Here is a 26,854-nt window from a genome sequence, read left to right on the forward strand (position 1 = left end):
CTGAAATGTATAAATTACTTAATTTTAGATCTTTTTCTTCACAACTAGTTTTAAAATGATTAAATTAATCTTGCTTGGCACTTAAGTTAATACTATTATAGATGCTTTGTCTTGTCTTTTGTTCTGCTTAAATCAATAGTAGCATCAACTGTTGTACAGAAATCGTGGATTGCTAATGTAAGTAAATCCCATTTGATATCTCAGAGCTTTAAATTTCATGTGTATTACAGTTTTAGTGTCTGAAGTATAAGAATGTAGTTCAGTGCCTAGCTGAAGAACCCATTTATTCCTTTAACGCCACCATGTTGGTATTATATTTTTGCTGTGCAACACAGCAATTTTAAGTCAATTCACAAATAGGAATAAAAATGTTGTATAACATCTGTTTTGTGCATTCCCGTGTCCTAATTAATCTTTCAGCATGAGCAGCCTGCAACATTGCCATGAACAGACAGACTGTTTAAAATGTATGCTGTTTTTTTCTCCCCACCACTACTATTAGGATAGCCGACAGTTGTTCATGCAGTTAGTACCTGTTCCTTTAACATAGCTTTGATGGTTTCTTATTTTTACATCTGAAATCATTTCAGTTATCATTAGCCATTCTTTATCTTAAGCCATTCTTTAAATAAGGTTTAAACAGCACAAGCTGACATGTGAGCTGTACCATGTAAGTCAAGCCACAGCATTGTGACTCCCTCAAATCTTTATGCAAAATAACACATACATTTCATGCCTATGTAGCCTGCTATGGAGTTTAAGAACTAAAATCTTGTATATAGCAGAGTTTACTATTAAGTCTTGTATAAAAAAAGAAAACCAAAATCCTGTAACTAGTATCATTTGGGCAAACAAAATGATAAATCTATTTCAAAGCATGATTTCACAAGATTTTTTATCTGATGATCAAAGAGACTTTGCTCAATTGACAACATTTCCACCATTGAAAGAGGCATTATCAACTCAGTGGGGGAGTTTTTAGGCAGCCTTAGACCTTGGCTGTAATGCTGCTGTATTAACTGCTGGGGAAAGTTCCTACCGCAGTAGATGTTATATGTCCTTGAGTATGAACTTTGGCAATGTGATCAAGTTATTAGTTTACCATTTCTTCCCCAAATAAATGTATTTTTACAGCAAATCGTGTAAGGCTTAGCTGATGACGGAATAATGTCACTATCCCAGCAATCTTGTTGCACGTTCCTTTATTTGCTAACTTGATTGCAAGAGCATTTGCTAGCTGAGAAAACCTTTTAAGAGACAGTTTTCCTTCTGCTTATTGAATACTAACATGGTAAAGTGCATTAAATTCATGGGTCAGGGGTTTCAGTCATTGTTAAAATAAAGCCTCTGCGTTGAAGAAAAATGCATGGGTAGATTGTCGTCTTCAGCGCCGGGGCAGAATGGATTGCCATCCTTTATAAAACCTGGTGATTTCTGTTCCTTTGAAATCAATGGAATGAAAATCAGCCGCAATCTATTATGGACAAGCGATTGATTCCGTGACCAAATGGCCCACGCAATAAAGCTGAAAATCTACCCCACTGTACTTTAGGAGTTTTTATTGGTCAAAGAAGTTAAGGCAAGAAATTGTTAGGCAAAGTGTACAGCATTTACTTTAAGTTTGCTTCATATGTTTTCAAACAATAATAGTTTCTACCCTGAGCTAAATCACATAGTTGAACACGAATATATGAGAGTTCAAATTCAGTGCACAGCATTTGAATCATGCTCGTCGAGAACAAAACAATTCCAGTTTCAAGCTAGTTATATTTCAACAATCTGGCAGCTGCTCAGATCACAAACTGTTTCTTTATATAAGCCTTAGTTCTTGGAGGGTTGTGTTGGAAATGGGTACACTTACATTCTGGCTTGTGAAAGAATATGTTGCAGAGAGTCATTTTAACCATACTTCTCCCGCTCTCCTCCATCATTGGGTTATTCTTTCTGCACAGTCTACTTCAACTGGGAAAGTAGCTGTGTTTGAAGTGGTTGAAGGCATCGCAATGAATTTGGCAACGATATCATTCTATTCTTGGTTGGCAGGCAGCATGCTTCCGGCAACAAAAGATGGTTTGGCTGCAAACTTTGGCCCCTAGGGCTTGTAGTTTTAGTTGCAACATGGCATCCATGCTGCTTCCATCAACTTGCAGAGTGGCCTGCAGCTGAACACCATCTTGATGAGGGCGTTAGCGTGGGCATTACTTGTGCGCCCCAGAAGCATGCAGAGTAGGCAGATCATGATGTCAATCAGCTTCTAGCACTGATTTGATGCCTCGCCGCCATTTGGGACCTCGCCGCTCTAGTTAAAACCCTGCATTCAGCAGCACAGTTTAAAGGGACAATCAACAACTTGCAGCGTAATTGCTGAATGCTTTCTACTGGCTCTGTTTGAGTTTGTGGAAGTGGAGGGTGTTTGGAGGAGTTGATAACAATTGGTAAAGTTTTCAAGGAGTGGTGCTGCATGTGGGGAAGGTGTTGATTCTGACTGTGCGGGCTCTGAGCACACCACTTGCTCCCAGTCATGGGGGCTTTAGTAGCAGTCCCCATTGGGTCGTAGTATGGAAGGGAAATGGTGCAGAGGCAGCAAAGAATACAAGCTGTTATCTGACGGAGGAGAAGGATGGGGAGAAGGGTTCTCAGCAGGAGGTCTTACCCACTTAGGGTATTCTGGAGCATTTATCCTACCTCCACCTAAGCCAGGAGTGGTGTGTTATGCACCTGTGATTCATCAAGGAGGTGGTCACATAACTTCTTGGAAGCAGACCTGCAGCCTCAGAGCAGAGCTTTTCCATCAGGCAGTTTGCCATCCATTACTGCATCAGAGACGTGATGGAGGTTCTGCATGCCAGGAGAGAGGACTTTATTGTCTTCTCTCTGAACATTGAGAAGCAGGAGGTGCATACACATGACTGCTGCAATGATAGCAGGCTTCCCTATGGCAAAGGGTGCCATTGACTGTACATGCGTGGCTTTTTGGGCACCGCATCGCAATGGTGAGACGTACTGAAACCACAAAACTTACCACTCGCTGAATGTGCAGTCGGTATGCGACCATGCCCAGCACAATATGCTGATGAATGCCCACTGTCCTGGCAGCAGTCATGATTCCTTCATCTTGCACCAGTCGTCGTTCCAGCACCCTTTCAGCTGCCACATGAAACCAGCAGGTGGTTGCTGGGTGGCAAGGGCTAATGACTCCCCTCCATAACCTAACTACATGTGGCCAATATTCATATAATGAGAGCCATGCTGCCACAAGGAAGGTCATCAACCAGATAATTGGGGAGCGGAAGCAAAGGTTCCACTTCCTTGCCCGTTCTGGAGGAGACTTCCTGTCCTCACTGGAGCAGGTGTTCCAATGCGTGGTGGTCTTTTGCAGCCTCCACAACCTGGCCATTATGAGGGCACAGCCCTTGCCCCATGGATTCAGCGAGCATCTCAGGAGGAGGGAGGGAGGAGGCAGCCAACACATCCACGTACTGGACAGGCTGTCCGTGTGTGCATCACTCGACTCTGGTTCCTGTGAATGAAACCCCAGATCCCTATGTTCAACAGTTCACCAAGTTACCATTCATCTGTTCTGGACTATCACAGCATCTTCTCGGGCACAATCCTGAAATAAAAGCCACCACAAAACAACCGTTCCATACCCAACTTTATCCAACAAAATATCCAGTACTCCATATAAAACTCAACTAATTACCCTGGTGCATTCCATTAGTGCTTGTCATGCTTGCCTTTGCCTGGCCTAGTACTCCAGTGGCTGCTGCATTGCTGGTGAAGGCTGCTGACTTTCAATGGGGGAGATTGCAGATGGCCTTGCAGGATCCTCTCAAGCAGCTCTGGGCCTAGAAAGCAAGGCTTTGAATTGCACCATTGTGGCATGGGCAGTAGCAGTCTGGGTTGGCTGGCTGACAGGCAACAGTACAGTCTGAGCCTGCATGGCAACAAGCTGAGATCTCATGACCTCAGTCTGAGCTTCCACTGTAGCACTCAGACATTGCGTGGCTCCTGTCTGTGGTGCAGTGGAAGCTGAGACAGCGGCCATTAAATGCTGCATGATGGCTGGTCCCACGAGTGTTCTCATGGAGTTGGCCACCACTTCCACACTGGAAGGGATGGCCTCCAAGCTCTTCTTGAAGCTCTGGGCTAAGATGGAGCCAGACTTCTCCATGCTCCTTGACAGTGACAGCAGGCTTTCTGGCAGGTCTGCCAATGGACCAAGCATTTCTGTGTGCTTGCCCATCAGTCTTTTTCGATACAAAAGCAAAATACGACAGATACTGAAAACCTGAACTAAAAACAGAAAATGCCACTCCATCCAAGTCCTCATCTGAGTATTCTGCAGCAGAACGCCTGCAGCCTTGCCTCCAGTGCACTGTCATCCATGTTATCCTATCCACCTGGTCTGGCTGCAGCCCACTTGTGCCCGGTGACTCAGCCTGTGTAGATTCCACCTCTATGCCATCCTTTAAAGTTTGCGCATCTGAATTCAAGTACCTGAGCTGGCGGCTGCAAGTGTTAGATTAAGTGAGTGTTTATTCTTTCTCTGTCTCTTTTCTCTCTAGGGCTACAGCCTTCTGCCCCACAGCCTGACCAGGCAGCTGTTTTTTTTATTCATTCGGGAGATGTGGATGTCACTGGCTAGGCCAGCATTTATTGCCCATCCTTAATTGCCCTTGAGAAGGTGGTGGTGAGCTGCATTCTTGAACCGCTGCAGTCCTTGGGGTGTAGGTACACCCACAGTGCTGTTAGGAAGGGAGTTCCAGGATTTTGACCCAGCGACAGAGAAGGAACGGTGATATAGTTCCAAATCAGGATGGTGTGTGACTTGGAGGGGAACTTGCAGGTGGTGGTGTTCCCATGCATCTGCTGCCCTTGGCCTTCTAGGTGGTAGAGGTTACAGGTTTGGAAGTGCTGTCGAAGGAGCCTTGGTGAGTTACTATACTGCATCTTGTAGATGGTACACACTGCTGCAACTGTGCGTTTGTTGTGGAGGGAGTGAATGTTGAAGGTGGTGGATAGGGTGTCAATCAAGCAGGCTGCTTTGTCCTGGATTGTGTCGAGCTTCTTGAATGTTGGAGCTGCACCCATCCAGGTAAGTGGAGAGTGTTCCATCACATTCCTAACTTGTGCCTTGTAGATGGTGGACAGGCTTTGGGGAGTCAGGAGGTGAGTTACTCACCACAGGATTCTTAGCCTCTGACCTGCTCTTGTAGCCACGGTATTTATGTGACTACTCCAGTTCAGTTTCTGATGAATGATAACCCCCAGGATGTTGACAGTGGGGGATTCAGCGATGGTAATGCCTGATAGCACTGTCGACAACCCCTTCCATCATTTTACTGATGATCGAGAGTAGACTGATAGGATGGTAATTGTCCTGCTTTTTGTGTACAGGACATACCTGCACAATTTTCCACATTGCTGTGTAGTTGCCAGTGTTGTAGCTGTACTGGAACAGATTGGCTAGGGGTGCGGCAAGTTCTGGAGCATAAGTCTTCAGTATTATTGCTGGAATGTTATCAGGACCCATAGCCTTTGTAGTATTCAGTACCTTCAGCCATTTCTTGATGTCACGTGGAGTGAATAAGATTGGCTGAAGACTGGCATCAGTGATGCTGGGGACCTCAGGAGGAGGTTGAGATGGATCATCTACTCGGCACTTCTGGCTGAAGATGGATGCAAATGCTTCAGGCTTGTCTTTTGCACTGATGTGCTGGGCTCCCTCATCATTGAGGATGGGGATATTTGTGGAGCTTCCTCCTCCAGTTAGTTGTTTAATTGTCCACCACCATTCACGGCTGGATGTGGCAGGACTGCAGAGCTTAGATCTGATCTGTTGGTTATGGGATCGCTTAGCTCTGTCTATTGCATGCTGCTTCTGCTATTTGACATGCAAGTAATCCTGAGTTAGAGCTTCAGCAGGCTGACACCTGATTTTTAGGGATGCCTGGTGCTGCTCCTGGCATGCCCTTCTACACTCTTCTTGAGTATCTGAAAGCATAAAGGCTCAAGGGAAGGGTTGTGCTCAGAGAAAAAGGAAAGCAAGAAGTGCATGGTCACACAATCTGCAGATTGGAAATGATAACAGATAGCAGGATGAAGGTGAAGTGGGATTTGAGAAGGTGGATTGAGAAGGGGCACACCATCATCCTCGATGGTTTCAGCCCTGCTACTGGCCATGGCCTTAGTGATGACCACTCCAATGATGGCTAGCAGCATTTCCGCCATGGGTGTGAGCAAATGCAGCTGTGCCTGTGCCCCGCTGGTTAGCTGCTGCTGCCACCTATTGTGGGTCACCTTGTCCAGCAAGAAAGATGCAAGGGTGTCAGTGTGTGTGGTGTAACGTGTTTGGGTGTTGTGCCTGCCACAGTTGAATAGCTGGCAGTGTGTTCAAGTTGTGAGATGCGAGGATTGGGTTGCAACAGTGCCAAGTGTGTCAGGGTGAGGTGAGGCTATGATGTTAGTATGAGTCACGGTTGATGGAGATTGTTGGTAGATAAATGAAGCAAGCATGGTGAATGGAGCAGTGTGTGAGACTAGTGGTATGTGAAGATGCATTCCCTGACCTTGACCACTTGTGTGAGGTCATTCAACTTTTTTCGGCACTGCATCCAGGTCCGCAGGGCTAGACTGCTGGCGTTGACCGCAACAGCTACCTTACTCCCACTACCTTCTGAGCACTTGTCTGGTGGGCCTCCTGGCCCCCAGAGGGAAGAGGATCTCTCTCTCCTCCTGTCCACCTCCTGCACCAGTCCCTCCAGCGCTGCATCCGACGACCTTGGGGCACACTTTGGCCAGTTGCACCATTTTTCTAGGTTCTTCCTGGTCTTTTTTAGCTCCTGCTGCAGCTAGAATGCACCTTGCCTTTAAGAGGTGCCATCTGGTTTTAAGTAGTGCAAGCTAGCTTTATGTGGGTGCTAGACTTGAACAAACTTGGGACCTCCTGCTGAAATGTGCAGCCACTCAACAGTGCATTGAGTGCCAGGCTGCAGGCCACAATCATTATAATTAGCAGGCAGCACAAAGTTTGCACGCTTCTTGCATCACTTTGAACAGGTGTGGGTTAATCCTGCATCGCAATCCCCACATCCGATCTCAGGGGCCTGCCCAATTTAGCACCCTTTATGCCTTACTCCTGAGATATGATACCCCTTACCTGAACTTATAAAGTAAAGTAAACCACTTAACACCTACCTCTGTGCTTGTCCACTGTATTTAGGATGGTCTGCTTTGATTATGTGCCTCCTAAAATGGAAGTTGTTTTAAATTAAAACATTTTCTTAAAGGAGGACCAAGGCCGGAATTTTATGCCACCCCAACGAGCCGGATGGTGGCAGGGTGGGGTTGGCATAAAATGAAGCGGGAGGCTCCAGGAGGGCTTCGGACACTTATGGGCCTTCGCCTGCCTCCATGTAGATTTTACGCATGTCAAGTGGGCGTTCTGGAGCTGGGAAAGGCAGCCTGAGAAAAGCTGTCGACCTTTCCATGCCCCGGGGCAGGCCCTGACAATCGGGCACAGGGTGCCCGATTGAGTGCCGCCCCCACTTCCCTAACCAGCCCTAGGACCCAAGACGCCCCCTTCCCCCCCAAACGACCACCCTTGCCTCGCCGGGGCCTGACTGATGACCCCCGGCGAGGCAACCCATACTTACTTGGACTCCTGGCTCCATGTCCTCGGCTGAGCTGCAATCCCAGCAGTGGCCACCGCTCACGGTGGCACTGCTGGGACTAAGAGCTGCCGGCCCGCTGATTGGCCGGCAGTTCAATGAGGTGGGACTTCCTCCCTCAAGCAGGTGGAAGTCCCACCTCAGAACAATTAAAGCCTGGGGACCTGTAAAATGGGGGATGGATCCCCAGGCCAGGTGGAAGCGGGTTCGAAACGTCGGTGGGCAGCTCTCATCCGCCCGACGTAAAATCCAGCCCCAAGTCTCACTTTTGCTGTAAATTGACACAGACAATAATGCATTTTGATGGTTAGAATAGAATTTTTCATAGATTGCATGATTAACTAGCAACACATTACACATAACTTTAAAGTAGCTAATAATTGTTTTATGAACACGCATGGATCTGAAAATGACAAACTTCTGCCATACTTTAAAAACAATCTGGTATGCTTATAGTTCAGTGTTTTAATATTAAGTTCAAGTTCCTTGCTAGTATAAAAACATTAATAATCATATCAGCAATTTAAATGCCTGTCAATTGAGACAGGTAAATAAAATAACAGCACAATTTAGGTTATCCAATTGATGCCCCTTTACATGATTAGAATTGTCATGAACCGCTATTTTCAACTTCAGGTATATCTTAGTGCACACTATAGTTATCATGTAATAATGTGCTTTACAACTTGGAGTGATTTTAATTCAGCTTCCACAAAATCTACACAGAATCCTAGTGATTCATTTTGTAATGTATAAAAGTCAAGCTGGCACAATAAAAGTATTAATTTCCATTCAGCTTCTTCATTATGCTAAAACAGTTGTAAAATGGGATTAAATTAGAATAAAGGAAATTCTAACATAATTGGGGCTTTTTCATAGCTCTACATGCATTTTCAAGAAAGGCTGCATATATTTAAAAATGCATCTTCTAAGCTTTTATAAAAGGTTTTAATTGTCTCTTTTGCAAATGTTTCCAAATTTATCATGGGATCGAAATGAGAATAACAGGAGGATGGTCTAATGTAAAAGCATTGGACTCCTCCCAAAGGTTGTAACTTTGAAAGGATCACGTGATTTTCATTTATGAATTTAGCCTGTTCATGCCTGGGCTGCAAGATGTAGCACTATATACTAGAAGAAGCAGTCAAGACTAGTTTTGTAGCAAAGAAGCAGACTTTTACCTTAGCCAGTCATACAGCAGCATTAGCAGCTTTGAAAGAAGTTTGCAGTCCATGTAGTGCTAGCTACTTGCTGAAGAAGTTAGCACGGCATTGGAAAGTAGTCATAGAGGGTATTTTTCTTAAAGACTTCACACATGATATCATGCATATCAATATCACAATGTCAAGTACAACAATGACACATAGCTCTACTTTTTCAAAACATTGGTGGCATTATCATAGCTTTGACACATTTTTCCACACAGAATCATCTGCCTTTCACACACTTGTACACAATTGTCAGTTGAACAGGTTACTGAAATGCTATCTCTTATTAGCCTCGTATGGCTCTAAATAAATCCAATTGCAAATGATGTCATGTTCTGGAACTTGAATGATATCTCTCAACAAAAGAATTAAAAATGATATTTTATCTACAATTATTATCAGTTACTTTTATAATGATAAAAAATAGCAGGTACTATTTATACTGGTTAATAAAAGGGAGCTAAATCCTTTGTTAAAATGGATATTTTAGTTGCAGATTCAATTCTTGTGTTAATGTGCTGCTGTGTAGTGAAGGAATCTAACTTGCAGCATTGCATTTTACCACTGTGAAGACTATTGCCTTTTCCTGCAAGGTTCTGGGGAGACAGATATAACTGCAGACAGACACTGTGTTATATAAGTTTACATAGAATCCTTGGCTCATAATTTGGATTTTTTAAAAATTGTAACTTTTTACCAAATCCTAAATGTTAGTGGGGTTTTCTGATAAATTTCTCCCATTTTGTGATCAGGCTGGCTTATATTTCAAAGGAGGCCTTTCGCATTTATAGTACTTTATCTCAGTATAAAGATTCCAGGAACCTTTCTGTTCTGTTAGTTTTTTTACAACCAGCCCTGACCACATCAACGCGGGTTGTTGCTGTTGCCAACAATTTGGACTGAGGGTAGTTTTACTTATCAAAGGTGAACTTGGTTACATGTGGAATGTATCCAGGTTAAATTTTGGGACTTTGAGGCTTGATTGGCCACAGACCCAGACTTTGGAGCTGTCATTCAGCCACAAACATACGGGCAGCACAGTGGTTAGCACCACAGCCTCACAGCTCCATCGACCCGGGTTCAGTTCTGGGTCCTGCCTGTGTGGAGTTTGCAAGTTCTCCCTGTGACCGCGTGGGTTTCCGCCGGGCGCTCCAGTTTCCTCCCACAGCCAAAGACTTGCAGGTTGATAGGTAAATTGGCCATTGTAAATTGCCCCTAGTGTAGGTAGGTGGTAGGAGAATGGTGGGGATGTGGTAGGGAATATGGGATTAATGTAGGATTAGTATAAATGGGTGGTTGTTGGTCGGCACAGACTCAGTGGGCCGAAGGGCCTGTTTCAGTGCTGTATCTCTAAATAAATACATATGGGCCCAAGTTTAACCCATTCAAAACCCATCCACTTGCACAGAGTTAAAATCGAGCCCATACTTTTAGAACGTTCTCATCTGCGAAATGAATGTTGGATGCTGGAACATAAGAGGAAACAAGAAAGTAAAGTCCTTTAAAGTTCCTTTGTAAGAAGCAGAGGTGCCATAATTAATAAATTAGGTTAAATGGGGTGGAAAAGTAGCATTACTGAAATACATTTTATTGAATGTTTTTAAATTTGTTTTGACATTTTTTGCAGTCTTAATCATCCTGTACTAGATATTAAAATTGCCTCATTACTGGCACATTAATGTTTGTTTCAGCATGAGATGAAAACTTACAAAAGTAGTGAACCCAAGATCTTTCTCAATACTTTACCAGATTTTGCCCATATCACACCGTTAACATTTTGTGTGGTAACTAAATTATGAATATTTGTATTTTCATGAATCAAATAGTTTTATTTCCTGTCAAAAGCAAAACAAAAGATTGAGAATTTCTCTCTTACAACACTGATTGCTATAAGCAAAATGCTGAATAACACACCTTGTTGATAAATCTCCTCTTGTGAGGCTAACCATAACTTAAATTTACTCACAAATTCATCCTTCAGACGTTATACAATCTGACTCACTTGGAAAACTAAAAGCCGTATTGCATGGAGAGGCACTATGTATTCTTTTTAACATAGCACTGAAAAGAGTAACAACATGGAACTGTGCAACAGATTTCAAAGTAAACAAATGATATAAAACTTAGAGTTTTACTGCAGTTTTTGCAGGGAAGGGTTGTGACATTTAATTTAAATTGATAGTACTGGAGCAATCAGCAATGAGGTACCTGAGCTTGAAAATGTGAGATACTAGGTTAGAATACACTGCTGAAATGAACTCAGAGAAGCACCCTAAGTAAATAGTATATCTAAAACCAGGTTGTTAATTCAGCTCCTTCACACTGTTTCTCCCAGTATTTCTTCACAGCTAATTTCCTCCTAGAATATTCTCAATATTCACAGCTCAAATGAAAAAAAAAACATAGAAAAGAATATTGGAGCTCCTTGCAGTTCTTTCTAACTGTTTGAAAGGAACAAGTGTACTACTATATTATCTGCAATTTGTGATGGTTATAAATGTGAAATTATTATGAATGAAGTGCATATAAAACTGACTATAATACATTCTTCATTTCAACAAAAGAATTGTTATTTTCAGTGAGCCAAACTCTTGTGGATAGTTTTAGAATAAGCAACCTGTGCATAGTGATATCGAAATGCATTGCAAGAAAGGGAATGAATGAAGTCCCATTAATGAAAAAAATACAATGCTGCACGCTGAGGTTTCCTACTACACATCACATGTAGATTAGAACATTTATAATAAAGGTTAACTACAGAGATGTGCCGTTTTTCAAATAAGTTATCTTGCCCTCATTTTGCAAAGAGTAAGCAGTTTTTGAAGTCAATTGTTATTGCAAGATATGGCCAGGAAAAAGCTTATGCATGTTTATATTTTAGTATTTGTAACACCAATAGATGGTTTGATAGCATAATATATTGATGTTCACTTTACATGCATGAACAGAAAAAGTTGAAAATGGTGTGTAGTTCAATGCTAATGTCTTTCTTTCTGTAACAGAGGCAGACATGGGATCACCAGCTGGTTCAGTACTGTTGCCCTTCCCCCAGGACTTTTAGCTGCTTCTGTCAGATACAAATACATTATGATTGCTTTCTGACAACTGTCTGCATAAATCTTTCATAGCCTATAAATGCTATCTACTTGTTAAGATATAGGACATACAGTTTGGTGCTGTTGATGTGGCTTTTTGAAGAAAGTTACATACTCATTTTCAGAAATATGTAGCTGGCTTGATTGCGGGCTGCACTGGTATTTGACCAGAATTGGTAACACCTGTTGCCCTTCCCTATGGTTTCTTCCTTTTTGAAGAATCGACTCCAGGTCTACATTTCAAAGATTTACAAAGGAATGTTTACTAGGAAACCAGCAAATACAACAAGGAAAAAAGAGAGTAATATAGATAAGAAAGTACAAAAACCCCTGCAAGATAATCCGGCTCGAAATCAAAAATTTTCAACAAACCTGAAAACCACTGTCAAAAGAATAGCAAAATGTCAGTCTGCCCGTAACTTATCTGTTGAAGACGAGGAAGGGAAGACTGAATATTCACTTTCTCCGACATTGAGTTACCGGGTGGCTATAGCTAACGGATTGAAAAAAAATATTAGTTCATCTAATAATGACAACCTTTGTCCAGAGTTATGGTCTGTTGATAGTGGTACCTCTGAATCATTGAATGAATTAAGTGTTTTGCGGAAAGTGAAAGAGCAGAAGTCACACACTATGCCAGTCCGGAGAAACAGGAAAAGTGTCAGCAGCCTTGCAGCGTCAGATGGAAGCTCAGATGGAGATCGAACATTGTTAAGACTCGGTGCATTACGTAAACTTCGCAAATGGAAGAAAAGTCAAGAGTGTATTTCCTCAGAGACGGAAATGAGTGCATGGAAAAAAACTCTTGGCTTTAGGAGTAAATCTCTGGAAAGAACTGGGCGTCTGCAGCAGAAGAGTGGATTAGAACCCGCGTTCAGTTCAACTGGCTGCATCAGTCAAACTCACGATGTCATGGAAATGATCTTTAAGGAACTTCAAGGAATCAGCCAAATAGAAACGGAATTGTGTGAACTACGTGGGCATGTAAATGCTCTGAAAGAATCCATTGATGAAATTTCCAGCAGTGTAGAGGTGGTGCAAACTGAAATTGAACAATTACGCTCGGGATTTGTGCAGTCCAGACGAGAAAACAGAGACATACATGACTATATAAGACAAATTAACTATCAAGGAAGCAATGTAAGTCTAAGATTTATTAATGTACCTGAAGAATTGCATGAGAATACAGAAAATAAAGTTTATGAAGTTATAGAAGAAAAACTAGGGCTTACTGATGCACGAAAAACTGTTCAGATTGAACTTGTCCATAGGCTAGGGCAGCGAAGAGACTGTGCCAGTGCCAAGCCCCGTCCTATTCTTGTGTATTTTGACAGTCCACAAAACAGAGATTTAATTCTTAAAAAATGTTATAAGTTGAAAGGTTCAGGCATTGGAATTTCTACAGAGATCTTCTATGACCTAAATGACAGAAAGGAATTTTCACTTCCATCAAAATCCCAGACATATGAAAGTATGAATATGAAATTAGCGACCACGGAAGAGGAACCCAGAGGGGGTGCATTGGCATCACCTGAATCTAGTGACAAAGAGCTGGAGGATGACCATAGTTTTGAAATGAGTTCAAAAACAGTTTTTGAGAAAGTGTCTATCTCTTCAAAGTTAGGTGCAGAATCTCACAACATGGTTAACGTTGGCAGAACTGTTGTTTGCAGCTCATATTCAGACTCAACACAGTTGTGTGCTGATGACAGCTGTCACTCATCTCCATTTGAAGACACCCAGAAACAGATAGAACCTTATTACAATGAGGTGGCATCTTCATGGCTGCAAAGCGATTACTCAACAGCCAAGTTCAGCCGATCAGAATCTGATTTTTCTAAACTCTGCCAGTCAATATCTTACTCTGAAGACTTTTCAGACAATCAGTATTTCGTCAGAGCTGATGGTGCATCAGTTGTATCATCTTCAGAAAAAGATATTTGGTTAAGAGGTAAGGACGAAGCAGCAACTACCTGGATTAATAATACAGACAATCAGCATTATGATTATGAGGACCAACATTATATGGAACAAAATGAAGTAGAGAACGCTGAAACTGCTGATAGTGGCTTGAGCAATGGAATAATTTGTGTGTCAGGTGACAGAAGTCATTACAGTGACTCTCAGTTGTCCTTGCAAGGTGATCTTTCACCATGGAAAGAATTGCAACATTTAGAACAAGGCACAGACTCTGGTCTAGACACTTCACAGTATGTCTTTGCTTCTGAAGTAAATAGCCCATCGGAGCAAAATGTCCTAAACTACACAACAGATTTTGATGGAAATTACCAGGCTGTTGGCCAAGAATTCAAGGAAGAAACATATGAGACAACACTTGATACCTCAGAATGTTCTGGTTTTGATAGGGGACCTCAAAATCAGTGGGAAAGCACCTACGACTCCTATCATGATTCGTATTCTAGTGATAATTATCAGTATCAAAACAGATATTCTCTAAGATGTCATAGTCAGAGTGAGCTACCTAGTGATAGTGATTCAATGGAGGTGCCTGCTAAATCCTGGCATAGTCGCCTGAGTATTGATCTCTCGGATACTGGATTCAGCTTCCAAAAATTTGGATCATCACTTCAGCGTGCTAAATCTGCCTTAGAGGTTGTTTGGAATAAAATGGACTCCAGAAGTACCCAAAGTCTGAGTGAAGATGGAAAAAAAGGTGGTTTTATGGGCCGCTTCAGGACCTTGTCTCAATCTACAGCAGATGAATCGTGTGCTACCCTTGATTCTGATATGTACTATGAACCTTACTATTACAGAGCTGAGGAAGATGAGACTAGTGAGCAGGCAGGAGACAATGGAATGGATTATGTTGAGGTGATGGAGGAGGTGCTTGCAAAACTGGAAAATAAAACATTTCTGAAAGAAAGTGGTGAACAGATATTATCCCCTGAGCCTTTAGAAGAATTTACTGTTCCAGTTTTAGATGAAGGCAACTATGAGATCCTTTATGATATTAACAGTGTTGATGAAAATATAGAGCCTACAACTGAAATCTTGGGAGAAGCAGAACGAGATGAAAATCAGACTGTTCTAGAAGATTGTGTAAATCAGACAGTTCCAGAGGAATGTCCTGAAGTTCCAAAAAAAATTAAATTAAGACCTACGTTCAAACAAGCTGCTTGCAAAGCATATAGACAACAAGTAGCAGAAATGGAAGAGAGGATACTTTCTGCAGGTATTGATGCTAAAACTATAGAAATATTGCTAGGGTCACATTTTCTAAATTGTACAGGGAAGCCTAACCAAAGTCAGAAATTAAATATAATGTACAACATATTGGCAGTCAAATAACGGGACTCAGATTTGAACTCATTTGCTGAGTTCCTGAGATCAAATACATTGATGTAGCAAAGTAGGAGGGGGAGGAGAGAAATAATTGGGTTCAGCATGCCATTGGGAGAGGCCAGAGAACAGGTTGCCACCTGCACTTCTGGCCGCACTAGGTATGCAGCATGGAAAACGTGGGAGAGATATCAGGAAAAATAGAGGGAGGATATTGTTTAAAAAAAGACAGAAATTTACTTTTAGTCTGTAAGTTGCACATTTGAGAAATAGGATAGAATTTTTTATTGCTGTCTGAAATCCTGAACCTTTTGGTTGTAGTATGTTTTTTAATTACAATATCATGCAAAAATAGCAACTTTTGTTTATCCTGCATGTTTTCTTTTCCTTTTTGGATTTGATTTACTGTGAAAGTGTTTCTGTCATCACATGTTGTTAATTGCGTGGAATAAATTACCTTTCTAAAAGATGTAGGCGATAATTGTCACCCTGACTAACACTAACTCTGGATTATTTTCACTTGTATTCAAGACAATTTAAAATGTTCAATTACTACACAAGGATTAATAGTTCATCTTTGCTAAAAGTACTGCACTTAGACAAGTGAAGGGTTTTACTGATTTATGCAGAAACTACTCTGTTGTAATTAGGTTTCAAACAATTAATGATTTGATAATTCTGGTAAATGTTGTGAGTTTTACATCTCCTTGGATTTTGTTTCAATTTTGTGTATAAAATTAGAACATACTTAACTGTTCAGAAATCTGGACACTTAGCACATTTGCACTGATGATGCTTGTCATTTTCAGGAGTATGTAAATTCCATGATCTGGTTTTAACATATGTAGTTTAATCGGCAAATTGGGATAACATTTGTTTCTTGTTTCATTCTATGCAAGTATACAAAATCACCATAGTTCCCAACTCTTCTCCCCCCGCACCCCCCTGTTTGGATGTTGTGAGGTTGGCTGTTATTCTCTTGGTACTTGATGAGAAAACTAACATGGTGCACAATCATTCACAAAACATCCAATTTTCCAGAATTTCCATCAGCCTAATTGTGATATTGATTAGAAAGCGGCTAAATTAAATATGTTATGGTACTAAAATAATTTGTTTGTAAATTGATTTTGCACTTGCAGTACTAGGACCATTCAGCACTGCTTAAAGTTTCAGTGTAAAATACTGTTAATGGTTAAAAGCTCAGAGAGATGGGCAGCTTATCGATGAGTATTTAGCATAGAATATAGTGAATACAGTTGTTTACACTGCAAACCATATACTCTTGCCTTTACTATGACCTACTTAACCAAACAAACTGCTGGAGAAGTTGACAGATTTCTTTTTTTTTAAAACAAAGATTTACATTTAATTGAAGATAAAGAGGATATATCACAGCCAGGCATAACATTTGATGAATATCCCTGCAAGGGAAGTTGAACAGATAACTCATGAGTGGAAAAGTAATTTTACAAATCAATTATACAACGACTGTGCTTCATTGCTATCCTTTTCCTTTTTTTTTCCTTTTGGGCCTCCTTATCTCGAGAGACAATGGATACGCGCCTGGAGGTGGTCAGTGATTATGGAGTGACCTCTCCATGGCGCATGCCTGGGCAAATTTATGGAGGTTGAGAGTTGCCCAGTCGTCAAAACCCCCCTCTCGGCCTTTCTGGTGGGGTCCAAAGGAGTGCAGGACACGACGTTTGGCACCAGTATGGCTGCAGGAACTGCCGGAAACATGCCAAAGGTGACACATGACCGCCTACGGGGTTCCGCTCCGGATTTTCTGTTAGGGTTTACTCCCTTAGCCTTGGTCTCTCCCGAGACGCCCACAAGGCAGTGGGGTTGTTGGGGCCCCTACACAGGTGTAGGATGGTGCCGGTGGGAGGAGGGGATGCAAGGGGGAGGGGTAGAGGGAGGGTTTTTTTTTATATATTTATTATATTTATTATATATAATTATTTTATATATAATGGTGACTCCCTTTATAACTCATTATCCTGTCTCTCATGCGTCATCACTCAGTGGCAGCAGAAGAAACAACAGCATTGTAAGACATCCATAAATTTTAAGCTCAATTTCATTTAAATTAAAGAGTTAATAAAATTCTTGCATTATATTTAAGAGCATTCCAGGCAGTAATCTCAGGGTTCAGGTTGTAGGTCTTTGACTCAGCGACAGTGCAGGAATGGCAATATAGTTCCAAGTGAGGCTGATGCTCTTATCCTTTTAGGTGGCAGAGGTTGTGAGTTTGGAAGGTGCCGTTGAAGGAGGCTTGGCAAGTTGCTGTAGTGCATCTTGTAAATGGTACATACTGCTGCCACTGTATGCCAGTGGTGGAGAGAGTGAATATTTGAGGTGCCTTTGGTCCATGTCTCTTGATAGCCTTACCCAACAAATCCTTTTGATGTCAGTCTTGAAGATTTTGATTATCCCAGCATCCACAGTTTCATGGTAGAGAAAATTTCAGATATCTATTATACTTTGGGTGAAAAAGTGGTTTACGATATCACTCCTGAATAAACAAGCTATAACATTAAGATTGTACCCTCTTACTGTGTGAGCCTGTTGCATGATCCCTTACCCTAATTCCTCTCAACTTATTTGGAGTTGGCAAGTTTCTGCATAAATAAGCCTCCTTATTTATACTGACTAGCTGAGACAATGAATAGGGCAGATATAATACAAAAATATATGGGGTAATGGTGGATAAGTAATGCTGTTTATATAGGATTGCTCACTAGTAATGATGCTTTAAAGAAGTCCTTTTGTGAGTGTCAAAGGTCATAAGTCACAGTTCCTGCTAAATATTTATAATAGTCCAAAACACTGGCAGTGCAATGTCAAATGCTACAACATTGATTTATTATGTGTCCATATGTATATATACACACATCAAAATATACTCAAAGACACACCTGATGGTAACTTTGCATTTATTTGGTTCTTAGTTGGAATAAACATCTCTACTGTCAATACTGAAAAAAAATCCTTTGTGCATTATAATCTTTCCACATGGAAAATCAAAGGGAGTACATGATTTTGCCCTTGGAATAAATACAATACATGAAACAATTTCCACCCATAAAGTACTTGGGCCAATAACTGTACTAACAGTAATGTGAAACTATTTGCAGTTTTCCTTTCAATATAAAAACAGGTATAAAGCGGAGTTTAGTAAAATGGACAATACCTAGGAAGATAATAAAAATCATAACAGATGTGCTATTTAAATATTTCATTACACAGTACAAAACACAAAGGAGCATATCTCAAATTGGAGCATAAAATACAATCTGAAAACATGTCTATTGCTAATATGATCATATAGTTGCATTTATAGTTATTCTTAAGAGATATCCCCCAACACATATTAGCTTCTGGTGGATGCAATGTCTAAATAATGTTATATAATCTACATACTAAAAGCAGTCTCCAAACCCAAAGCTAGGTTTACAAATACTAACAACACAATAATTAATTTAATACTTGTAGTTTCCTACCTGTTAGCTGCAGTATTTTGGCTTTTGTTACCATTTTCACCTTCAGGTGAAAGTATTCACTCGTCTAGTCTCCAATATCTAAGGTATATTTCATATTCCTTTAAGGTATATTACATAATAGGATAAGTCACAATGCCACCTGGAAATGCAGAGCAACTAAGATGTATATGTTGGTTTTTCTTCCAGATCTTTATATTGTTGTAACACTGAGGAAGTATCTTTTTGTCAACACTTGAGCTAACTATCTCACCAGAGGCTAGGTTGGTGTTGTCCTCCTTGCAAGTGAACAGTTTCAGATTGTCATTGACCTTGGAAGGTAAAATTCTGCTTCTGTCCTGCTGGTGTGTGCCAGGAGCATGAGCAAGGATTGTACACCTTCAGTCTGTGATTTTACGTACCTTAAAGTTAATGTGACAGGAATGCAGAAGCAGAAATTTTGTTTCCTTTTTCTCTCAAGTGTCTGCTAGTTTTCTTCAACGAATTAACACTCCTTGGAGTCAAAGCAGACCAATTATGAAACAGTTATTGATATGTTTTTCCAGTCCTGAATAATTACCATTTTGCATAGTCAGGAGAATCGGTAGTAGTCTTTTCCTTTTCAGCAAGTATGTTCCCCATTGGAAGTTCTTCGATATCAGTAGGGGTTGATGCAAAATAATCAGCGTCTCCATGATCTTAAGAGATGCAGCATATGCATCCATTGCAAAATCCTTTTGTCGTGTATTACCTGCAGAATGGATATGTGAGAGTTTCTTGCTCTTCTCTGCATCTCTAGCGACCACTGACTTTGAAAGCATCAGAACCCTGCAGTCGGGAAGGTGTCCAAAGGATTCTGTGTACCATTTTTCACTTCTCTTGCAGCTTTCATTGGATAAGAGGGAGACTTTCTTCCACTTGACCGTTCAATTGTCCCAAAGCAAAACTGACCCTGAGGTTATTTCTCAGCATTACTTAAATCCCATTAGGATTTTATTCTGACTTACCAGGAACAGTGTATACAAGTGAACTGCAATATGTGTTTGTTCTGAAGTGTCCTTCAGGAATATCTATTCCTGAATGTCAGCCTCCGGGACGATTTTTATCAAACTGGATAATTGGAGAAATCAAAGAAACTGTTACATAGAAACATAGGAACAGGAATAGGCCATTCAGCCTCTCGAGCCTGCTCCACTACTCAGTTAGATTATGGCTGATCTGTGTCTTAACTCCCTATACCAGCCTTGGTTTCGTAACTCTTAATACCCTTGCTCAACAAAAATCTATCAATCTCAGTTTTGAATTGTTCAATTGGCCTTGTACAACACCCTTCTGGGGAGAAAGTTCCAGATTTCCACGAGCTATTGTGTCAAGAAGTGATTTTTGACATCACCCTTGAACAGCCTAGCTATGAATTTGACGTTCTACATGCCCCAGCGGAGGCAAAAGTTTCTCTAGCTACCCTATCGATTTCATTAATCAGAAACAGCTTTAATGCTCTATTTTAATGGTCTTTGCTCACAGAAATACAAGCATAGTCTATGCAACTTGTCCTCGTAATTTAATCCTGTTAGACTTAATATCATTCTGGTGAATCTGTGCAGCACCCTCTCCAAGCAAAATATCTCCTTTCTGCGGTACAGTGGCCAGAACCAAATGCAGTCCTCAAAATGGGGTCTGACCAGTACTTTATATAACTGTAACATAACTTTCACCCCTTTGTATTGCTACAACCGAGGCAGGAGCAATGCACTGTCAATTCAGTCCCATCACTCCACAGGTCGCAGCATATTATTAAAGTGTTCCCACCCAACTGGAAAACAGCCAAATTAAACCCCCAGAATAAAACAGACCAAACCAGGTATCTTTAGATAAGAACAAATTAACTATTGATTAATAAACTAAATATTAAACACTATTAACATAAGCCTATGTATAAAGACCTCTTAGCTTCTTATTTTAACCTAACTCCCCCATTCACACACACACACACTCAAAGATCATGGTTAACCTGTTTCTTTAAAAAGAATGTTTTTAAAAATTAGCTGTTTCTTAAGAGTAAATAAATAAATCTTTGTGGGTTACGTTCCTGATGGGTGAGGTATCCGAGCGTAAAAGTAATCAAATGCCTCTCTAAGTCTTCATATGGATTTGATAAAACAGTCCTTCAGTCGATAGGCATTCAAAACACTTCGGCTGCAGCAGGCATCAAGACCACTGGCGAATTCAGAAAATACAATCAGTCAAGAGAGATTCAATTTTGAAGCAAATACTTCCTGGCTTGGAAGTAAAGAAAAGGAGTTTTGCTACCTTTTGCAGTACAAATGGTCTCTTCAAAAAAAGGGCTTTTTCCCTCCTTAGGCAATTAACTGACCTGTAGCTCCTTGTGGAATTTCTGCTGAGAGAGAATAGACAGCTCTTTTCTTCAGTGGCATGCCTCAATAGTGGCTGGTTCAGACTGTTTTTTGCCAGTTTTACACACAGTCAAACCGCAACATGTGACCTCTGTCTCCTGCTGTAGCCTAAGTAACAAGTGCAGCTGACACCCTGTGCCTCAGAAATCCAAAAACTTCTCTCTGTCTTAAAGGCACACTGTTTCAAACAGAGTCTTAAAGGCACACTGTTTTAATCCAAGGAGAAAATAAATACGGTTTTGTGACTGTGTCCCAACCCTCTTGAGATAAAGGCCGATGTTCCATTATCCTTTTAAATTATTTTTTGTACCAGTCCACTGGCTTAAATCTCTCTGCCGCTCCACTGTTCCTAGCTTCCTATCATTTAAAAAATGCTCTATCTTTTTTTTGGTTCAAAGTGGATGGCTTTACATGTGCCACGTGAACTCCATCTACCACAGTTTTGCACAATGTCGATATCCCTTTGGAACTTTCTATTCTACATTATTTACTGTGCCACTTAACATGTTGTTGTCAGCAAACTTAGATATACGGTTCTCTGTTCCTTCATCTAAGTCATTTGTAAATAAAGTGAAATGTTCAGTCCCCAGTGCAGATCCCTGGGGGAACGACACGAGTCACAGCCTGCCAATTTGAGTGCACACCAATTATTTCTACTCTCTGTCTCTTACCTCCCAACCAATTCCCTACCCATATCTATAGGTTGCCTCCAATTCTATGCACACTCATTTTTTTTTAACTGCTCGATCTTTTATTCTCTCTTATGCTGACACTTGTATAAATAATTACTCATTTGGCCTGATAATATTGAGTGGAAACAGAAATTCATGGCTTCAGTCCTCATCTAGGCTGCAGCTCATGTGCTATGCTGAGGGAATGCAATATTGTCTTTATTTATTTATTGATACAGCACTGAAACAGGCCCTTCGGCCCACCAAGTCTGTGCCGACCAAGAACCACCCATTTATACTAACCCTACAGTAATCCCATACTGGCAAGGCTGCATTTATTGCCCATCCCTTGATGTAATTGTTTGTACAACTAAGTGGCTTGTTACTGGGTGGAGAGGGCTGGGTGACTGATTCCATTCCCTGAGGGCATTAGTGAATCAGTTAGGTTTTTAGGGCAATTCAGGAGGTTTCATGATCATTGGTACTAGCCCATAAATGACCAGACCTATGGAATTCATTTTCACATGTTGCCATGGTGGAATTTGAATTCACGTCCTCTGCACTATCATATTTGTATCTTGAGAGTTTTCATATAGTTCAATACCAGTGAGTCTTTTCCCAAACTCCTTACATGCATCAGTATGAAGAACCTATCAGTGGGCACTTGGCCCATTTGTATAAAATGTGGAGCTGAGGTTTTTACCTACTACGAAACCAGTTATTTCATTTTTCCTTTCTTCTTTTCCCCTGTCTTTCCTTTCTTCCTTCCTATTTTCTTAAAATGTGCAGTTAGTAGCATAAAACGGATCTTGTACAAATAAACAGGCAGCTATCTCCCTAAACCCACTGTGTCCCAATATCAGCTCAGTGCCAGCAGTTGAACTAATCTGATTTCTATGACTGTCTTGTAAAAATGTATGGCTCTAACTCTCAAAATTATAGCCTAGAGTTTGTCTGGTAAATGACTGTATGCCCCTCCCAAAAGGCAGATTGCCTGGAATCCTACGAAGAGCTATGTTATTAAAATGTATATATAATCTGATTTGCCAGGGAAATTAATGTTCCAGTTATATTTCACATTTGCCATTGATGCACCATGATGTTTTGTTGGAACTGTGTCCGGTGTTTCTGATTTCATAGAAATACTGCACCTTTGTGTTCATACCAGGATCACCTGGAAGACATAATCACGGACCATTAGCTCCATGCATCAACATATTCTATATATTATATTCCTTTAAATTTCTCATGATAGAGAAGAGCTGTTTCCCATCCCTTGCAGCAATTTTCCAGCTTTAAAATGTCACTAGAAATTTTCGCCTGGTGAGCAGACTTCCTGGCAGGTAATTAAGTGTGGATGCAAGTAGCTCTGCATTCCCTAACTTGAGAATTGCTTGTGAAAGCAATGTAACTGCAGCTACCTGCTCTTAAAGCTCTTGAAAGTGTTGCAGCCATGGCTGATGCTATACCTTCTATTTAATTCATTTTATTACAGACCAAAAAATGCTCATCATTGGGCTCTCTTGCTCCACAGAAGTGTGAAAAGAGAAACCAAGGTTTTGTTAGCAGGGGTTTTGATGTATACTGTGTCATGCTAGGCCCCCACCTGCCAAGAATGAGGCACATTAATTTTGTCATAAACATTGATTTTAAACTGTTACTGGATTGAGGGGAGGACTTGTTGAACAGATCTGCCATGGCTGGAAGGGACGTTTGCATATTGACAGATGGTGTTTGGAAGGACAAAGCAGCCATTCCCTGATATTCAACCCACAATGGACTTTTGATCACCAGACTTTGAAGGTGGGGGAGCTTGCATTCTAGGTTGACTGCCAAGATGGTCGAATACACAAACTGACATGGTCAAACCAGCTAGTCACATGACTAACCTGCTGGGCAATCTGAGTTTTTTGAATTTGTGCAAACAGTTTGGTCAGAAAGTCTGTTTACTCCTGGACTGAGAAGATCTCTCTCCTGTCTGCTGCCATCTCTTTCTCACAAGCCTCTGAATCCACTGAAGACACATGAACCCCAAGAGAGAAAAGTCTCCTACAGCAAACAAGGTTTAAGAAGAATGCTGGGCCCCAACGAAAAGCAAGATCTACCTACAATCAATGACTCTACAGTGAGCTCGAAGAACCGTAACAACAACTCTTCAGATATTGCCTCAAAACTTTCCACTTTATTTTTCTTCTCTTTTCTGTCTCTATTTGCATGTGTGTATTGTGTATGCATGCTAGCGTGGGAGTTCGGGACGTCAGGCAGGGAAACTGAGTCTGCGCAGTGAGCAAGTGACATCACTGTGACGTCATCACACATGCGCTGCAGCCTCCTGCAGTTTCGGTGTCAGCAAGGTAAGTAAAGAGATGGTCGATTCGGGGTCGGGTCAGGCTCGGGGCAAAATCGAAGGGACTCGGGTCGGGCTCGGGTCCGCTGTAGTTTGGTAGGGCTCGGGTCAGGTTCTTTTTCCTGACCTGAGCAGGCCTTTAGTTCAAATCCCACCATGGCAGTTGAGGAATTTTAATTCATTCATTTTTTTCATTATTTGTTCACGGGATGTGAGTTTCACTGGCAAGGCCAGCATTTGTTTGCCATCCCTAACTGCCCTTGAAAAGGTGGCAGTGAGCTGCCTTCTTGAACTGCCGCATTCTGTGTGGTGTGGGTACACCCACAGTGTTGTTAGGTAGGGAGATTTTGATGAGTGGACGTTGAGATATTTCCAAGTCGGGATGACGTGTGAGTTGAAAGGGAACTTGGAGATGATGATGTTCCCATGCATTGTCAGCGTCATTACACCTCTGAAACTGACAACAGACTTTGGAGTCAGCATGAGAAATTCAACCTGGAAATTCAGAAGTTCCTGTCAGTGATTCTATGCTTCTCCATAGGGTGTGTTGTTGAAGTAGCCCCAGTTTGCACTCAATTAGGAATCATGGAACTGACCAGATGTTGTTCTTTTACATTAGTAAACTCGCTGTAAAATCCCTTGGAAAAATTGCACTTTGTTGAATGAGGTGTAATGAGGGATTTTGACAGCATACTAAGTTCATAATCACTGCTGAATAGTCTCCCTGGCCCTGAAAAACTAATTTTATATTTGTGGAATGTCAAATTTCCCCATTATGATAAAAAAAAATCCACATTTAAATTTTTTTTTAAACACGTTTATTATTTTAACTTCTACCTTATATGTATGTCCCAATATTTATTTTGCGCTCTGTAAAATGATATTAAGAAATGTTGGATAATCAGTGCTTTTAACTTCCTGGTTTGCTGTCTATGAGAATACTTCAATGGCTGTTTACCCTGCTTGGTGACGTACTGTTGCTAGATGCCTAGTGATCCCCTTGACTTGGCGCCAGATTCAAACGGATGTCGGGAAAGGGAAGTCCTGCACCTAGTTCACTAGGGCTTTGTGGGCAGCTTTCTTCGAGTTCAGGGGCGAGCACCTTCACTTTGCCGCTGACCACAAAATCTGGGCTATTACCTAGTCATATAGCAATCTCATTGCTGTTTATGGGACCTTGCCTCTAAAACAACGGTGACTACACTTTGAAAGTACATCAGCTATTACAGTATTACTTCATTGGCTGCAAACGTTCCTTAGGGTGAGGATGTGAAAGGCGCTATATAAATTAATTTTTTTATTTCTTGATTGCTTCACATATTTATTCTCATTGTTTAGCACATTGGCGAAGTGTTAGGAGCGACATTAAGATTGAGATTGTCCACAAATCTATTTAACACTTGTAGTTGTGGTTATCTGTCCCAATTAGTTATGCAGCTGCCTAGATAGATTGCAGTCATCTTGTATTGTTTTGTATGTTGATTACGATTTCCTCTGGAGTGAATTTTACCCACATGAAAACACATGAACCCCATGAGAGAAAAGTCTCCTACAGCGAACAAGGTTTAAGAAGAGTACTGGGCCCCGACGAAAAGCAAGATATACCTACAATCAAGGACCCTACAGTGAGCTCGAAGACCTGTAACACAAAACCTCCTCAGATATTGCCTCAAACTTTTCCACTTTATTTCTTCTGTTTTCTTTCTATCTGTATCTTCATGTGTGTGTATCACGTGTGTGTGCTAGCGTAGGCATGTCGTGTATCCGGAGACGTTAACCAAATTTGTGTTTAAGTTTAATAAAATTTCACTTTTCTTCTTTAAACCTGAGAAAACCTGTTGTGCTGGTTTCTTTGCGGTGAACAAGAATTCGCCAAGGGGGAGCTAAAAACATGGTGTGTTTAAAATTAAACCCTGTTACAGTAAGACCAGGTGAAGGCTGAAAGGGAACCCTAGACCTCTTTCTCACCTGGTCGTAACAACTGTTAACACCAAAATGCAGAGTCTGTACTTATCGCATTCTTGCCTTAAAATTTTCTTGACCACATCAAAACAAAATAAAGCCCAATTTATCTCTGCTGAGAAGCACTAAGATATGAAAAATATGCTTCCTCTCCCAGTGCAGAGCTTTTTAGATAAGCAGCTTGTCTTGCTTCTTTCTCAGGAAACTTAATATTCTAAGAATGGTCAGCATTTGGGGCTCAATTTTCTTGTCAGTTTGGCTTCTCCAGTTCTCGTGTTGGCTCAGTGCAGAGGTTCTGGGTCTCAAAGAAGCTGAACAGGAAGTGAACTAAGCAATTATCTTTCCCACCTTCAGTGATTTGTGATTCTCAAGTGGTTTAATCTGCTGTCATTTTGAACATTGTACTACAACTGGCTGTATACCTCTTGTTGAAAAGTGAAATAAGCTCTAAGTCACCTGTCATTCAGATGTTTTTGTATGTTGGTTGATAGTTCAGCCTGCAGGCAGAGTTTCACACATATTGGTTTGATCCAATAAAAGTAAAATCTGGCTCCGTGGAGCAAATCATTTCCTCCAGCTCTTAAATCCTCGCAGCTTCTAAGTTCAATTGCACGGCCATTTGTTGCCTTTGTCAGTTAAATATTTGGCAGATTTTGGAGGACATAAAGAAAAATATCCAAATGCTAGAAATCTCCAGCAGGC

The 26,854-nt window shown here is 41.1% G+C and overlaps 1 protein-coding gene across 14 annotated transcripts in view; it reads left to right on the forward strand.

Moving 5' to 3' along the window:
• Nucleotides 1-26,854, forward strand: part of LOC137352421 (protein unc-13 homolog C-like) — a 612,014-nt gene that overhangs the window by 248,017 nt on the left and 337,143 nt on the right. The window contains exon 1 of one of the 14 annotated variants that reach the window (XM_068017816.1): nucleotides 12,084-13,116. The exons of the other annotated variants lie outside the window; for them this stretch is intronic. Within the exon in view, the coding sequence (XP_067873917.1) occupies nucleotides 12,175-13,116 (942 nt within the window). The 5' untranslated portion in view covers nucleotides 12,084-12,174. Of the gene's footprint in view, nucleotides 1-12,083; nucleotides 13,117-26,854 lie in introns of those variants that run through there. 14 annotated transcript variants of the gene reach the window in all.

The sequence above is a fragment of the Heterodontus francisci genome, chromosome 38 (assembly GCF_036365525.1).
Source record: "Heterodontus francisci isolate sHetFra1 chromosome 38, sHetFra1.hap1, whole genome shotgun sequence".
NCBI lineage: Eukaryota > Metazoa > Chordata > Chondrichthyes > Heterodontiformes > Heterodontidae > Heterodontus > Heterodontus francisci.